General features: G+C 39.1%; 1 protein-coding gene across 3 annotated transcripts; it reads right to left on the reverse strand.

Moving 5' to 3' along the window:
• Positions 1 to 1,014: 1,014 nt before the first annotated feature.
• LOC128913422 (acyl-coenzyme A synthetase ACSM3, mitochondrial-like) lies at positions 1,015 to 16,573 on the reverse strand. Of its 3 annotated transcripts, none has more exons than XR_008467947.1 (15): positions 15,830 to 16,573; positions 13,340 to 13,516; positions 12,256 to 12,466; positions 11,630 to 11,837; positions 11,122 to 11,265; positions 10,245 to 10,401; positions 9,549 to 9,628; positions 8,648 to 8,771; positions 8,063 to 8,143; positions 7,849 to 7,950; positions 7,345 to 7,472; positions 6,581 to 6,680; positions 5,735 to 5,854; positions 2,015 to 4,923; positions 1,015 to 1,139 (listed from the first exon to the last, which is right to left on the reverse strand). XR_008467947.1 is itself a non-coding variant. In XM_054210963.1 (14 exons), exons 1-14 carry the CDS (start codon positions 15,881 to 15,883, stop codon positions 4,837 to 4,839), a joined length of 1,773 nt encoding a protein of 590 aa, XP_054066938.1. In that variant the 5' UTR covers positions 15,884 to 16,573; the 3' UTR covers positions 1,640 to 4,836. The 3 variants fall into 3 exon arrangements, 1 of the variants encoding a protein (XP_054066938.1); XR_008467948.1 differs by having other exon boundaries at positions 13,340 to 13,568; positions 15,830 to 16,572; XM_054210963.1 differs by lacking the exon at positions 1,015 to 1,139 and having other exon boundaries at positions 1,640 to 4,923.
• Between the last annotated feature and the right edge of the window lie 3 nt (positions 16,574 to 16,576).

Raw genomic sequence — 16,576 nt, forward strand, 5'->3', positions numbered from 1 at the left:
GGAAAAAAGACTGTGGAAGTATTTAATCTGATTAAGGGAAGCGCACAAAGTCCTCTCTGCTTCCTTCAAGTTTCTGTTATTTCATTTACTAAGAAAATAATGCTTTCCATCCAGAACTAGCCAGTCTGACCACAATAATAATAATAGACAATGAGGTTTAAAGAATCTAGCTGTGAATGCCTGGCCCCTTACCCAGTAAATAACCTTACCTCTGCACCTGATTTCTTAGGAAGTACCACAAGAAAACAAATAACGATCTCTTACGAAAGCATCATAAAAGGCTGAGATAAACTTTTTTTTGGAAATGTATCCATATGCCATATCACACTGGAACTAAGTGTACATATCCGAATTAAAGAGGCAAAGGTGTTACCTTCTCCAATTGAGCCCATTTATCTGAAATGTGTGGCACTCACAGAGGCCTTAAAAAGCAGAGGACCATGGTGCCGGCAGTCTCCCTCTCTCAAGGGGAACCTGACTTGAGAGCACGGAGCTGTGTGGAGCACGGGCTCCTTGGCAGACAGATCCTGCTGCTGCCCGATTTGACCACAACCTTATTTTGTTCACTGTTCTTCTGGTAGAATTACATTAAACAAACTTCTTGCTCTCATGGGGGATTTAATTTTCTACACCCACTAGAAGCCTATGAAATTGTGCCTGAAGATAACTTTATTTTGGATTTTTAGGACTATAAAGGAATCCATTAAGAAACAAGCAGCTGCTGGACTCTGTTGTTCTGCCACAGCTGATGGGAGCTCAGATGCTGATGGTGAGTTCTGGTCTGCATATTAAATACTTGAACATGATGGCTGAACTTGTCAAATTACCCCTTCTCTACTTGATCTTTTCAACAGCAAGCCCTTCTCACACGTATATGCAATTGTGTTCTTTTTTATTCTTAGAGGGGGGCTATTAAGTATTAGCTTAATAATTGGTTTTACATCAACAATCTGAAAAGCCTTATGAATAACTAAAACAAAACTCATCTAATGGCTGCTCTGTTTTTCATTACAGCTTTTTTCCAACTTTCTGTATTGTGGGAAAGGAGATGAAGTTGTAGATCACTTATAAAATGCTCCTGCTCAATGGACTGGTGAAAATAACACACGCAAAGTCACAAAAATCACCATCCAGTAAATCTGCAAGACCAAGTTCCAAACACATTCTGGAAATGTATTAAGGATTTCTAGACATAAAACTAAATATTAACTTTCTTACTAATGCAAGCAGAGCAATTTTATGTGCCAAAATATATACACACAATATAAATATACACACAGAGTATTTATGCATACATGCAACGTTAAGCATGTACTATGAATTTCTACATCTTATTCGTTTCTCATGATGTATGATAGACTCCTATATGAAAGCATTATTTCTCACATACTGAATATAACCTCAGTTCTCATTTCATTTACCTCAGAGGGGGCTTCTTAAAGCAAAAGATGGGGTTTTATGTTCATACCTATTTCAAAATAGTCTTCAGTATAAATACATGTTGCTTGTGCAATTTAACAGTCTTACACTATGCGTAACAACATGCCTCACAGTTTAAAAACACACCAAATACTCCCAACCTTGCATTGAGAATTCTGCTCCTGGCTAGTGGTTGGAAGGTTGGAAGTGGTTGGAAGACAAGAGATGTGCCTTCAAAAGAAGGGGGCACCTACACATGGTTCTCATCCTACCACCAAAAATGTGGATTTTGAATCTTGCTGCAATAAAATTGCTGGTCCCCCATCTGTAGTAAGGCATTTTCAGGACTTGTGCTGCCACTATCCCAAATCAGAAAAAATTTATGTGACCACTAAGGTGAAAACATTGAAGAGGAAACATGTTCCCTGTCCCCAGATGAAACTGAAGATTTCTCTCTCCTTTATAAAACTTCAAAAGAAATAAACAAGTCCTCTAAAAGAACTATAACAAGTTATTTTACTTGTTTGCTGTCCTTACAACAGCTGTGTTGCCCATTCTAAACACGCATAAAACACCAAAAGGGCAGGTTCATTACCTTCTGAAGTATGAGGCTGAAGACCAGCGTGTCCCAAGAACACAACAACTTTGTCCTTATGATCCATTTCTGTTTCCTTGTGATCCTGACACAAGGGAGAACGTCATCGTCTTTGCAGACGACAGACAGAATGTGCAGAGGCACCGGGAGCATTAACACCTGGGTAAGGTTGTTTTGCAACCTCATCATAATGTTGCACTTCCGTAATCCCTATAGAGACCATATGTACCAAAGTTACCATGTCCCTTCCATAGGCTTTGGATGAGAGGCTAAACTCTCAGGAAATAATGCACCAAGACATATTTGATACAGAATACCTTTACTGATGCAGGTATTACCTTTTCTGTTGTCTCCGAGATTAACATCAAAGTGAAGCTGGGCTGTAAAAGGGATGGAGAGGAGGTCTCAAAGGGAAAGGCTAGTCTATTGACAATTGTATTTTTCAGCCAGAATGATACAATCCAGTCAAGTTTCAAACTTTGTGGCTACAAAAGCAAGCCATGTGCTAGAGATGTATTTTGCTTTCAACTGTTTGTAACTGCAAGCCTGTGTCTCTGAAATCATTCTGCATGGATCAGAGGAAATGTATTGGTGATTCTCTGATCCTGGGCAGAGGAGGAGAATTAAGCAAACCATCTACCTAGAACACAAGAGAGAAAAGTGTACTGGATATCAATGATCAGAGGTTGCCACAGCATGGAGCAGAGCACCTCACAGACTACAGCCACAGCACAAAAAACCTGGCAGTCTGCTTGACTTTGATCCCAGCCCACTCAGGCAAAAAACTGGGTACTAAAGCACAACAGAAACCCAGTTTCTAAGGTCAGTGAAGCAAGGGATCACTGCAGGTGACAGTTCTAGCATTGAAGTCTGGAGCAAATTATTGTAATGAGCCACACTAGAATTTAGAGAGTCAAGAGTCATGACCCCACTGAAATCAGTGTTAAAACTCTTATCTTCAGTGTGGTAGTTTCATTTAGACCTTTTTTTTTTTTAGGCTCTGAACATTCCCAACTCTGAATTCAGTTGCTTGACTTTAGGTCCTTAAATTTGGTGAGAGGGGAAAAAAAACCCTCAAAACATCAACCTCCCAATCCTCAGACATTACTGGAGTTTAACTGACCAAACAGCTAACTGCAAAGACAAGGATAGGTTCCAGGGGATCCGAATTCCGGTTTGTACGCTTGTTTATCATTCCACTTTTCGCGGACTTTTTGTTGTTTTGTCCACTTTTTGTTGTTTGTAAACACGTTTGTTTGAAACCAAGCAGAAAGATCTAAAGATGTAGAGTCCCTGAAAGGTCCAGGAATACATTGCTTTTAAAGGAAACTAAACTGGGCAGAGAAAAGAGCTTGAGGCAGTGACAAATAATATGCCCAAACAAGTGCATTCAAGAAACTAATGATTTTTTTGATGTTTTATAATCATGTAATCTAATGCTCCTATAAACCTTAGTAGTGAAATAGTGAAAAGTGTTCTGAAATCTCTGTGAAATACTAAGGAGCATTACAAAAAATGAAGCTACTGTCAAAAAAGAATGAAGTAAACATTGTATTTATTGACAATTGCTTTCATTTCAGCAGTTGCTAGTACAGAAACTGTTTCACTGACATAAACAAAGTGTTTACTCTCAAGAAATAAAATATTATACTTTCTCAAAATTCAAAATCTCTAAATCTTACTTTACAGCTTCAGCGGGTACAGAACTCCAGGCAGTGAGACACAGCTGTAAAGGAACCTTCTTTCCTGCCTAAAGATGCTATTGTTCTCCAGCAAATTTCTTATTTAATGAACAGAACAGGACGCCAAGGCTGGAGATGTTTTTGTCAATTAATGAAAATTCATGCCAGAAAATGAGATCTTTGAGTATACAAAATTAAAAAAACCTGAGGGCAAACAGCTAAGAACCGATATAACCTTAAAGTTTGGCCCACTATTGCATGTGCAACTGTAAGAAATAATGGTGTGTACACTACAGTACATGCTTCTTCATAAAGCTAAGAGCTAAATGTTAAACAGAGATGTGATCATCCAAACCAGATCAAGGGAGTTTTTTCACTAGTTTCACCTCTAAGTGACTGCAGAAAATAGACTGGTCCTGTAGCAAGTGTGTAATATGGCAAAGAACCATGGCCTGTTCTACAAACTGGGTCACCTGCCCAACAGCAAACTTCATTTTAAAGACTGCCAGAAGTGGTATAAGATTTTTGTCTATTGTGTACAAAGATCAGAACAGAGGGTGAGCAATGAAGCTCTCACTGTATGAGAGAGTACTTGTGGAAAAGGCATGGGAGAAGCTGGTACTGCTTGTCATTAACACAGATATTAAACAAGAAAGGTTTATGAAGAGAAAACGGTGGGATCAATAAAGAGGCATCTTTCCATCTTCAGAAAATGATAGGAGGTCTGGCATTTAGTTTAAACGTGTTGCATTTAAGAGAGCATTTGAACCACTCAAATCTATGCCTGCCTTTTCTGCAGCTTGGAGCTAGACAACCAATACCAACAATATCTCTTCACTGATCCTGGATGCTATTTCAAAGAGATGGGTTACCAGCCAAATTCTGGTGATCTTGTGGACGTTCAGGACTAGAATGGAGTTGTATGGTTTGTTCCCTTTCCCAACAGTGCTTCAGGAACTGAAACTGTGGTACTGACATTAGACACTTTGCAAGCAGGTGCAAACATCACCTCTTGGTGTTATCTATAGTTTTTGATGCTCAGGCATTTAACAAAAATAGATTAGAAGGAGGGAAGTTATATCAAAGAAATTTATATAGTGTTAATGGAATAAAAGAAGTTCTGTTAAATTCCAGGCAATGCTACATTCGTCCCCACTCTTTGTTTCTTAATTCATTCCTCTTGATCTTCCCAGTGACTGTCTTTGGCAGCTCTTGGACAAATTCCACCTAAATAAAAAAAGACAGAAAACAATGTAGTATGTTCTGCAGAGTCGGTTTTCCAAGACTGGCTCTCAGAATATGTGGAAAACTAAGAGGACTACCATCAGTAAGAACTGCCAAGTCCAAGCCAAAGCAAGGCAGCACATTGTGCCACTTGTGAAACGATTTCTTTGGCTGCCTAGATGGCCAAACATCTGTGTAGCTGCCTCACAGCTGACCAAACTGAGTAGTGTAACAGAAAGATGACTACTGAAATAGTATCAGAGGTCAGAGATGAATGACAAAAAGAAGAGCAAAGGGATGTTACTGGCATAAAGTCTTTAATGGTCATTAGTTCCTATGAGTTCTGCACAGGTGGATGAAAGCACTGCTAGTAGCTCTTTTCCTATAGTGCTGGGATTACTGAGAAACACCAAGTGTATCCTCCTTGGCTTTCCTCTTATTTATTAGCTGTGAGGACCAGTAGATAAAAACTTACGCAGATTCAGTCAGGTACTACCCTAAGGTCACCAGAGAGTGCTTGGTTGAAGACTAAAAACAAAATGGAGAATTACAATTGCGAGCCTGAGAACATGCAAACCTAATTAGGTTATCATACAAAGCCTAGAAATTTTGAGAGATTTAAACAAGCGCTTTACTCAAATACACGAAAAACAATGTAAACTAATGTTATTTAGGAAATATTTTCTGGAGCCAGTCCTCTAGCAGAATCTTTACCACTGTCTCTTTTAGGTGAATCATGACAATTTTAATAGTAATTCTCCTGAGATTTACAGAAGGGTGCCCTGCTTTAAAGTTTCTCCTCGGAAACATTTACCTTTCTAGGGTATTTATATGGAGCAGTAGTTTTCTTGACATGTTCCTGCAAGTCACGGGCTAAGCTCTCCAGGTCAGTGGATGAAAAGGTGGGGGACAGGACCACAAATGCTTTCACAACCTGTAAGGTAAAGTCAACAGAAGTGATCTGACATCATCCATCCACCAACCACCAGAGGTTACCAGTGAGCAGTACTGCTCAGAATCATGACATGCAAAAGAGAGGAACAGAGAAACCAGAGCAATGTAAGAAATGGTTGTGCCCAGCTTCTGCATATGTATATGCAGAAGGAAAAGCTGAAATCACAGTTTTCCTGCCCTCATTACAAAGCAAAAGCATATTCTCTGTCCTCTCAGTGGGGGTCAAGAAAGAGGAGTAATAAGTGGTGTCTCTTTAGAGTTCTCCCTGAAGCTGAGGGACATTTTGTTTCTCTCTGAAGTTCACACTGAGGATAGCAGGCCCATATCAGCCCAGCACAGGACTGTGCTTTCTCCATATGTGTAGCCCAAGTCTAATGCTAGGTCAATATAACTTTGGCTACACCAAGACAGCCAGAAAAGACAATCTCAGTGTACAGACAAGTGTTTAACAACAAGAGGAAAGTAAACATCACTGTAATATTCTCCACAGAGGAGAACATTAGGTTTCTCCTTGGGATGAAAAGAAACTACGAAGAGCAAAGGCATGTAAAGGTGAAGGGATTTTGCCTGTCACCTTAAGTAGGATTACCCATGATGACATGACTGCCTTAGAGCTGTACGTTATTCAGTAAAGGAGGAACTGCTTTATATAGTTGTATATTTAAACAAACATATTCCTTCCCCCACCACTGTTCAGCATCATTACCTCTCCTCTAAGGGGATCTGGGCTGCTGACAACAGCTGTTTCTGCTACTGCTGGGTGCTCTATCAGGGCACTCTCTACTTCAAATGGCCCAATGCGATATCTAGGTAAGGAAAGAAAAATGTAGGATTTGGTTTTATAAACCGGAAAGTCAGTAGAAAATGTTTTTTAATTGTCATACTGAAGAAAAAAACCCACAAAACAAACCAACAACCAAGTATAGAAACTTTAGGCAGAATGGGAAAGTTGGCTGTGTTAGAAGGCAGGAGCATTTCGTGGTTGTCATGTGTCAGAGGACTGCTGGGGCTGTGGATACCTCTCCATCTCTCTCCTCTTTCCTTGTGGCTCCTAAGCTGGAGCTCCATCCCACCTTGATAGCTTGGGTCTGCAGTACCAGCTGATGCCACATTATGGTGTCACATCATACAGTATCAAATTGTTTCATTTCAACACGTTAAAAATAAAATGTCTCAATGCTCTTTGAGTCCAATAGAGATATCCTTCAATTTTTGTCAAAAAAAAGGCCAATGGAAGTCTCCACTCTCTGTTGAAACAGACGAGATGTTGCTGGGGAAACAGATACAGAGATGCCACTGACATCACCAAGATGATACTGCAGGTCTATGAAAAGCTAACAATAAAAGCAAGTATTCCTAAGTCAGGAGGTCAATACATTCATCACAGCATTATGATGTCAGAAGCTCACCAGGAACACAACATGTAAGATTATACAATAGCAGATTTAGAAAGGAAGCATGCAAACTGACCCTGAAGAAATGATGATGTCATCGTCTCTTCCAATAAAATGAAAATATCCATCTTCATCCACAGTCCCTCTATCTCCAGTGACATAAAAATCCCCACGTTGACTTTCTGCAGTTTTCTTAGGGTTATCCTCAAAGTGGTTTACAAACAGTAGTTTAGATTTTGAGCATGCATTAGCTATACATTATGCTACAATGCACATCATGTTAAATGCGCTGGAACTTAATTTTTCAGTCAAGGATGTTCCAAGAATTGTACTGACATTGCTATAAAATACAATAAAAGCAGTTAAGAAACAAAACCATTTTGATTCTTTAAAAATATTCTTTCTAAAAAAAGAGCAAATTCTTCTCTTCCCTTTTCTAACGTCCATCAATGCAAACAAACAAATTACTCTAGTAATAAATAATAAACTGGTGAAAAATATTCAGCCTTTTGAACCACTGTGCGAGGGGGAGAGATTTTGTGGAGATTGGTGGTGGTGAGGAATAAAATAAGGTCCTTACTACATATTCAGAGAATAAACCAAGTGGTCTTATAGGTTTGCTTCTGACAGCAATTTCCCCCTGTTGTCCTGGAGGCAGAATATTAGCATTTTTGTCTATGATCTAGAATGAAAAACAACACGTACTTTAGTCCAATGGGGGGAAAAAAACCCAACCAACCAACCCCAACCAAAAAAAAAACCCTATGAAAGAATCCAAAGAGCAGCCAACAAACCTGAACATCATAAAAGGGAGCTGCCTTCCCCATTGACCCAGGTTTAATCTTCATTCCTTTAAAACCAGAGCAGATTATTCCCTGTAAAAATCAAAATCAAAACAAAGTTTTGCAATAGAAAACTGCTACATTCACATTCATTTAATTAAACGTATTTTCTAGAATCATTCCAAAATGAGGAATTAAGCTTCATAGGATCCTATGTCAGTGTTGTATGGTACAGATAAGCAAAATCAAGAAACTCCCTGAAAGAATCCTGTTCCATTGTCTGCAAAGAATTCATGCCCTCTGCTAATGGGTCTTCTTCCTTAGATTCAAATACTGTGCTCTTTCCTGTCATTGTCACATGGAATTCACTTAAAGATATTTCCATAAATATTAGAGCACATCTCCTCCCAGCAATCCATGTTTCTGGCAGGTTCTGTGAGGAGAGCCATTGAAAGGGTGTTCTTTCAGAGGTTATCAAGGGAGGAGATTACTGAAACATCCACAGAAACGTGAAGCAAGAAACAGGATCTGTTTAAAACACCATAAAGCAAAAAGGAATTACGAAGATTTAATAGAATATTGACGCTACAGATGTACCGTTTCAGTCTGGCCATATATTTCATGGATGTCCAGCCCAGTCTTGCTTTTCCACTGCTCCATGACTTCTGGGTTGAGTGGCTCCCCTCCACTAATGCAGTGCCTCAGGTTCATGAATTTGTATCTTCACAGGGAGTTAAAAAACAAGAGAAGCAGTACTTAAATCTATTGGGCAGGAAAAGGAGTATGTAACTATAAACAAATAATACTGAAGAGCTGTTTACTGAGAGTTAGTCCCATGGTGTAGGGAAATCAGAGGATTCCTGATCCTTCGGCTCCTGATACAGCAAGGATATCAGTCTGTGCTCAACATTATATATATGAGTACTAATAGTCAGAGTTAAACCTACATGAAAAAAAAGTAAAAGTTTTGCTGAAGCCAACTTAAGGACATGTCTATAACCACAGAGCGATTTGCTGAGCCAGGGCCCTGAGTGCTGACCCCCTGCAACAGTCCAAGTGAGAAAGCATAAGAGGGGAGGAAGGAACGGTGGCAGGCAGTGAGAACTGGAGCAGGGGGTGACGTACAACTGCCACAACAAGTCACTCTCTCACAGTTGACACTGATTTTCTAGGATGACAGTCCTTCCCAAAGCACGGACAATCAATGTGGTAATTGAAAATTATAATAAAGAGTTTAACAGGCGCTCAGTTTCATACCCTCAGGGATTTGCTCAGAAGTTCAGTAGTGAAAGTCTCGAATTTCTGAGGGAAAACATCAGGTTTCTCTATGTTTGATTACAAAATGCAGCAAAACTCACAGATTTTGTATGACAGTCTTTTCATGAAGGATATTTTAAACTAAATTACTACCCTATTTTGGGTCAAGCAGCTAGATTTGGGAGATCACTGAAGTTTAGTTAGGGTAAGTTAAACATCAGTAAATAATTTCTTGACATACTTGGAGAGATCATTTTGCACCAGCATGCGGAACAATGTTGGAGCACCAACCAGCGCGTCAACAGGGAATCTGCAGAGAGTCTAGTGAGTTAAACAACAAGACGGACATATGAAGCCCAGACAAAAACCTGTTTTGTGGATGTACAGTGAAAAGGTGATATAGTGGACAAATATAGCTCTCCTTTCTATGTAAAAAGCACCATACGCTCTCTGTTGGGTAATAAACGCTCATACAGTTGGTGTACTATGCAGAAATTCACAGAATATTTGATTGGACAAAATCCCATGCTAACATGTCTACATGACACCCAGACCGCATAGTTTAGAGCATGGCCAGAATAAGCCTGTCTCTGCCTACATTACAGGGAGGTTTTCACTTTCATCTTGGTCAGCATAGGCAGAGAAACGCTTCGGTTTCAGTCTGCTTTAATACCAGCTGATATTACTTCCACAATCACTAGGCAAGCAATTAGTGCTGCTTTTGGATGATTTTCACTCACATGCTCACAAGCTATGAGCAAAACATATGAATGAATTGCAGGTTTAGCCCCTTCTGCATACGTTAAAAAGGGTAATAGGGGCTTTATGCAACAGATACAGCATCTTGAACACAACCCTCATGAAATCTATGGATGCTGTTAAGAATTGGGTTTTGTGCTCTTTCTGCATATTAACACATCTCTGAGTTTTTCCTTACATTTAGGATGGCTGCTGATTCAATCTGTGGTAGCTTATGTATAAAGATGCATGATCCAAAAACCCAGGGATCAAAAACAGATGCCAGTGAAGTCACTATCCATCCAGTGTCAGCTGTACTCCATATCACGTCTGAGGGAGTCAAATCCAACCAGTACCTGATAGAGCAGAAACAAATGAAAAGATAATGAAAAATGTTTGCTTAATAAATCCCAATCAAATCACAAACAAAGAAAACCATAAAAAGCAACAAGCCCAAGATTTATGACAAGATAAATGGGCACTCTGAAGAAGTTTAGTTTATGCTAGCTCTAGGATAAAAGGGCACCTAACTATAAGTTTGCATAAATATATATATATATACACACACATGTATATCATATGTGTGTGATGTCAGTCATAACATAGGACAGAGTAAGGGAAAGAGAGGAGTCTGAATTTATTCAGTAAAGTGACTTTCCACTAGGTAGGAAGATAGCGCTGCAGCAGCAGTCATGGATGCTGTGTTGGACACCAGGTATTTCAGTTCTAAGGCTGCTGAGGAACCAGGGTGATCTGTGCAACCAGCATAAACTCTGCCTCTGCATGTGTCACAAAGCTTTTTGCAGCCCAAACAGCACGGTACCTCTTGGGTTTTTGCGCTAAAGTATTCCCAGCGATGGCTGTCCTTTGAACCACTCTAAAGAAAGGGTAAGAGATATTCATGGAAAACTGGAAACACTGGGGGTAATCCTAATCCCCTGGAAAGCTGCTGGAGTTTCTAGTCTGATTTCAGAGGGAGAATTAGGGCCGTACATTGGTATTTCTTATTTGGTAATTTTTCATCAGCTATGCAGCTTCAATTACCCCATGTTCAACCAGGCTCAAACCTTTCATACCTTTCACTTAAAAGGGGTCGGAAACCAAGACTACCCTGGGAATGTTCAGTCATCTTTGGAGAACCTGTGGTTCCACTGGTAAAGAAGATAGTCATTGAGTCTTGAATCCTTGTTTTGACGCAGGAATGGTCAGCAGATTGGTTTCTTTAAAACAGAGAATGTAATTGTGACTTCAATAGTTACTTTACACAGGCTTCAGAATGTAATGAAATATTGCAGAACTCCTACCCCAAATAAGCTTCACAGAAGCTTTTCACCAAATTAGACTAAAATAATGTGGATTTACAAAGACAGAATTCCCCTTAAGAAGAACTGGATAGAAACTTCCTAGAACGAGACTGCTGTTAGTAAATGTCTCTGATGTGGATCAGCAATCAAGCAGTCATGATTAACACCTTAATGTTGGCATCTGATGAGTATTTTTAGTCCATGAATATTTGTAAGTGAGCACTTGTGGAGATCAGGTCTGCTGTCTGCATCATGACTGCAGTGTCACTAACATACTCACTTGTACAGGTCAGTGAAGTTCAGCCATCCCTCCCTACTGCCTTTGGACACCATTAGCTTGGTTTTCAGAAACTGACACTCAGATGCCACCGAGTCCACGGTAGGAGCCAGTGTGTCATCAGTAATGATGCCCACGGCCTTTGACGCCTGGAGTCGATATAATATGTCTTTGGCTGATAACTGAGATATTCCTGGAATTAAGACAACTCCTGGAAGAGCAATAAAGTTAGTTTGGAATGGCATTTTTTTACATCTGATAATTTTCTAAGAACCTAAATTATTAACTATTCCCAAACTGATGTCTGAGATAAATTTGCCCTGGCGTTCCCAAGCCAAACAGTTATAGTGGAGTAATGCAGCTGCTTGTGCTCTCTGGAAGGAATGAAATGTGGACCTGCCTGGTGAATTCCATGGCTCTTCCCTGCCTTCTGTCATCTCCATGCCTGCTGCACAGGCCACCTGTCCTATGGCACCTAGTGCAAATCCTTCAGGACTGCCTGGGTAATTGGTAGCTAGGCCACTCACTAGAGTATTACATTACTTTTCCTTTATAAACCATATAAATTCCTGATCTTCTCATCTGATTTGCATTAACCGGTTTTACCAGTCTCAGATGTGCTCACTGACCTGCTCGCATGCAAGCCACATTCACCAGCCACCATTCTGGGATTCGCGGCAGAATCACAACAATTCTGTCCCCCTTCTGCAGTCCACATACTTTAGTCAGCACATTGGCCACTTTCCGAGACAGGAACCCCAGCTCTTCAAAGCTCCACTTCACTTCTTCTCCTTTTCCACTTATCCACCAAAAGGCAGGGTTTGATGGTCTCTTTCCAGCCTATGAAACACAGGGATTCAAAACCAAAACATTTCCTTATGAAAGACCCCATGAAATTATAATGCACAAATATCTGCAAATTATGGAAGATCTGAGTATTCACAACTGGCACGTAAGCTATTATTTTTCCCTTGTCCTTAATGGATTGAGATTTGCTATGGATCAAGCTCAGATATTCCCAATACATTCTCCTTTTCTGAACCTGAAATGTTTACCAGACCAATTGTCTCCAGACTCAAGTCCTAGTCTGGGTCCTATTTCAGTTTAAGACTTATGCTGAGCATTAATGCTCCTACAAAATCACAGATAATGTGAAATACTTCACATAATATTCCTCATATTCTGGATGAAGTTGTGGAATACTATTAAACAGAAGCAGCCCAGGCAGGGGACAAAATAAAATAGGACAACACAGTATCCGAGGACTCCTCCTAGTCTGATTGCTCAGGAAGAGGGAGTTAAGTGGTCTCTAACTACAGGGCATCTGGACAAATGCAGAATCCACTCTGGAGCAAGGCAATTAAGCATTTGTGGGAGAATTTTCCCTAGCATGCAATATTATTATGTTACCTGAATTTTTATGATGTGAATATCTCATATTACAGTATTCAGAAGGAATAAGTACAGCCATTCCAAGGTTAAATCAAAGTCAAAAGGGATTTACCATTGCTTTTTCTACCCACATTGGGAGGGCCCAAGGGTCAGAAACACTTTTAAAATAAAGCAAGAAAGAATGAGATTTTGCATCATTTCCTGATCCTGATGCAAATTGGTTTTGAGAGATATTTTTTTTTTGATAAAGAAAAAACCCAACTTATTTCAAATGAAATTTCAAATTAAAGTATCTCATCTGTACAACAAAAGATCATCTACCTTTTCAATCTCAGACCATTTGTCCAATACGTCACTTGCAAAGTTGAAGTACTTTGGTATTTCCTGTTTGCCTCGCCTGACTGACTCGTACTGTGAATATACATCAGAGGCGAACAGCCTGTGGTGTCCACGGAAAGTCCTACTGGGAGGCTTCAGAGTCCACAAGCATTTTAGAGTCTGTAATTTAAACAACTTCATGGCAGAAGATGATGTACGTAGATGCTGTAGACTATATAAGAAAATTTGCAGAATTGTTACTATGAACCCTGCAACAACAACAACAAAAAGAAAATAATCTTGAGATTATCCAAAGACAATTCAGTTATGAATTGATGACTTATTAATTGAAGTCACTTAGGGTAGTCACAGCCAAACTGATGTTTTTAACAGTTCAATTAAATGTGAAGTTCCCCATTCTGCTTGCTTAGATTTTTTTACCCCCAGCTTTTAAAGGATTTAATGTACTGTACCGAGCTGGCATCTCGTCTGTAGCTCAGCTGATCCTTATAGATTCGTGATGTGTTCTTTAGGGCTGCTAATTGCTCACAGCTCTCCTTCATCAAACACAACATCAAATGTTACTGTTTGCAATATAAGAAGGTTACTGGTTCTTACACCAAAGCATTCAGTAACTGATTCTCTATTGCTTTTCCTTCACGTGGAGTGAATATATCCATTCTGACTGATACAACCACTCACCACATATACCTCAAGAACCTTCACATCAGTATTCCCTTATGTAGGTCCCCAAATTTGATTTAGATATTTCTACATTTGCTCACTGTAAATGCCCTCTTCCATTTGTACTCACCTTAATGACCCGAAAAGCTTTCAAGTCCAATTACTTTCTTCCTTTCCATTGCTACTTATTTTTTATTTCTCTGTTTTTATATTACATTGTTATTATTATTTTCAGCAGTCTAGAAGACTGCTTCAGAACTGTGCTCAACTGTAAAAAATTCTAATGCTATTTAGAGGCTTCTTGTAAGTGCACATGAAGATTATCAAACATGGAAAAAAACCTCTGGGTCGTGTCTGGAAGAGCCTGCAGTCAGAGCAGGAGCCAGTGGAGTCCTGCAGGCCTACGATGATTCTAAAGACTGAGTCCATCTATTGATTTTCCTTCTTCAACCACTAAACACAAGTTACTAAACTCAATACAAGGTTAGGTGGGTGACTGTTGAAATACAGCTTAATTTTCTTTTCTGTTCTTACAAAGGATGAGTCTATCCACAAACTAGGAACAAAATTATAGGAAAACTCTTGATTAAATTCTTTTACATGTGGAATTTCTGTGGCCTGAGTGAAGCTGCAAAGTTTTGCCCTTTGTCCCAGGTTTTTAAGTTCATTTTGTATTCAGTATACCTCTTGTCCCATGTCTTCAGCTGTAACCACTTCTCCTTACATCTCTGATGCATGGATCTCAGTTTTGGTCAAATTTTATCCCCAAGAAAAAGTAACTTATTTAATAATGGAATTATTTCCTTATTCCTTAGCAGAAGCTTTTACAGTAATATTTAATCTATCAGGCAAATGAACTCAAATACCTAGAACTTGCACAACTTAATCTTTTCAGTGATATCTGACAGCATAAAAAAATTTGGATGCAGGTTTTCCCCCCGGAACAGGTAGCTTGTCAAAACCAACAGTAATTCATGTTGTTTTGCATGCTACACGGAGACTGTGGTAGAGAAATACTGACCAGCTGTAAATAATTGTATAGGATATCATTTGTTCCTGAGAAGGAATCATAGGACATGGATACAAAATGAAGTGTTATTATGTCCCTAAGTGCCACCCACTTTAGAATCAGGATTATAGAGCAGAAACTCATTTACATGGTACTTACATTTTAAATCAAAACTCTATTAACAGAACCTGATGGAGAAAAATAATCTAAAAAGGTTTTACTGGTGAAAAATGATCTTTTAAATATTCCTTAAATATGCCCTCTTTGAGGTTGTGACCTCCACTGTTAATTCTAAAAACTTATGGATCCACTTTCATTCCTTTAACAGAAAAGCCTAATAATTTTCCTTATTCTTTTTAATAACATAGTGAGATATTTCTTATTTCTTAGTCTCCTCTAATTCTATGATTTAGCTATAATTTTCAGATTTCTGAGCATTGCAATGACAAAATCTACACAATAGCTTGTAAAGAAAAGAGGAGAGAAAGAACATTCAGGGACAGTATTCAAGATTGGAAATGGTAGTCAAGACTGGTAAGTTGAAAAACATTTTAAATCCAGGATTCCCTAGTGGTCTACAAAAATGTCTGCAAAGTTCTGTTGTGAGAGCTTTAGAAAATTTTTAGCACTTATTCACCTGCAAACTTAGAGATGAAAATGAAGTAATACAATTGAGGAAAAGACTCAGTAATGGCAAAGTCCTCTGAACTGCTGCAAGAAATTATTTTTCCTGATTTAGTACCGTCTCCTCCTTCTCAACTATCAGCAACACCAGGAATTCAGACAAACGTTTTCCTGACCTGTTTCCTGTGGATGGTATAGATTGAGAACTGGCTGGGGTAGATCCTCTTCATTCAGTTAATTCGGCTTTCAGGACATGTGTTTCCCAAACGAGGCACTGTAAAAATTAGCCTTTATCTGGGGACATGAAACCTGGATGCTCTGTCAAAAAGGATTTGGAGCGAAACCCTTTCTACTTTTATCACTTGCTTCTTTTGAAGTAATGAGAACAGAACACAGCACAAAACAGACCAGACAGCACATTTCTTTCTGTGGAGTAACCTTTTTCTCGTAATCATTCACAGCATTGTTAATTGTGCGTAATATGCACCTTCACCTAAAGTACTTTGTGTCTTCTCTTTTCCCTCACTTTAACCATTTAAGTAGATCACAAATTCATCAAGCTGAAGTAGTTAAAAGAATATGTCTCTCTCCTTCCACTCAGAAACAGGGATAGTTTTTGAAGAGAGAACATCACTTCACTGCTGACACCCACTACAGGACAAAGATTATTTTTATTAATTTCTCATTTATTTGCAATTATCAAAATGCTGTCATTACACTTTTTTTTTAAAGCAAACTGTTTATACTAATTCCAGCAAAAAAAATAAAACTTTGTAAGCTCCCAGATCTATCCCTTCTCTCTCCCATTCCTCATTCTTAATTACTTGCACCTTCTCCCTTCTGAAAATTTGTAGGTTGATGGCAAAAGTGCTTCTAATACCACACATCCTCAAGCCATATGAGTGTTATCTCTCTCTCTTTTT

Source organism: Rissa tridactyla, chromosome 8 (genome assembly GCF_028500815.1).
Source record: "Rissa tridactyla isolate bRisTri1 chromosome 8, bRisTri1.patW.cur.20221130, whole genome shotgun sequence".
Lineage (NCBI taxonomy): Eukaryota > Metazoa > Chordata > Aves > Charadriiformes > Laridae > Rissa > Rissa tridactyla.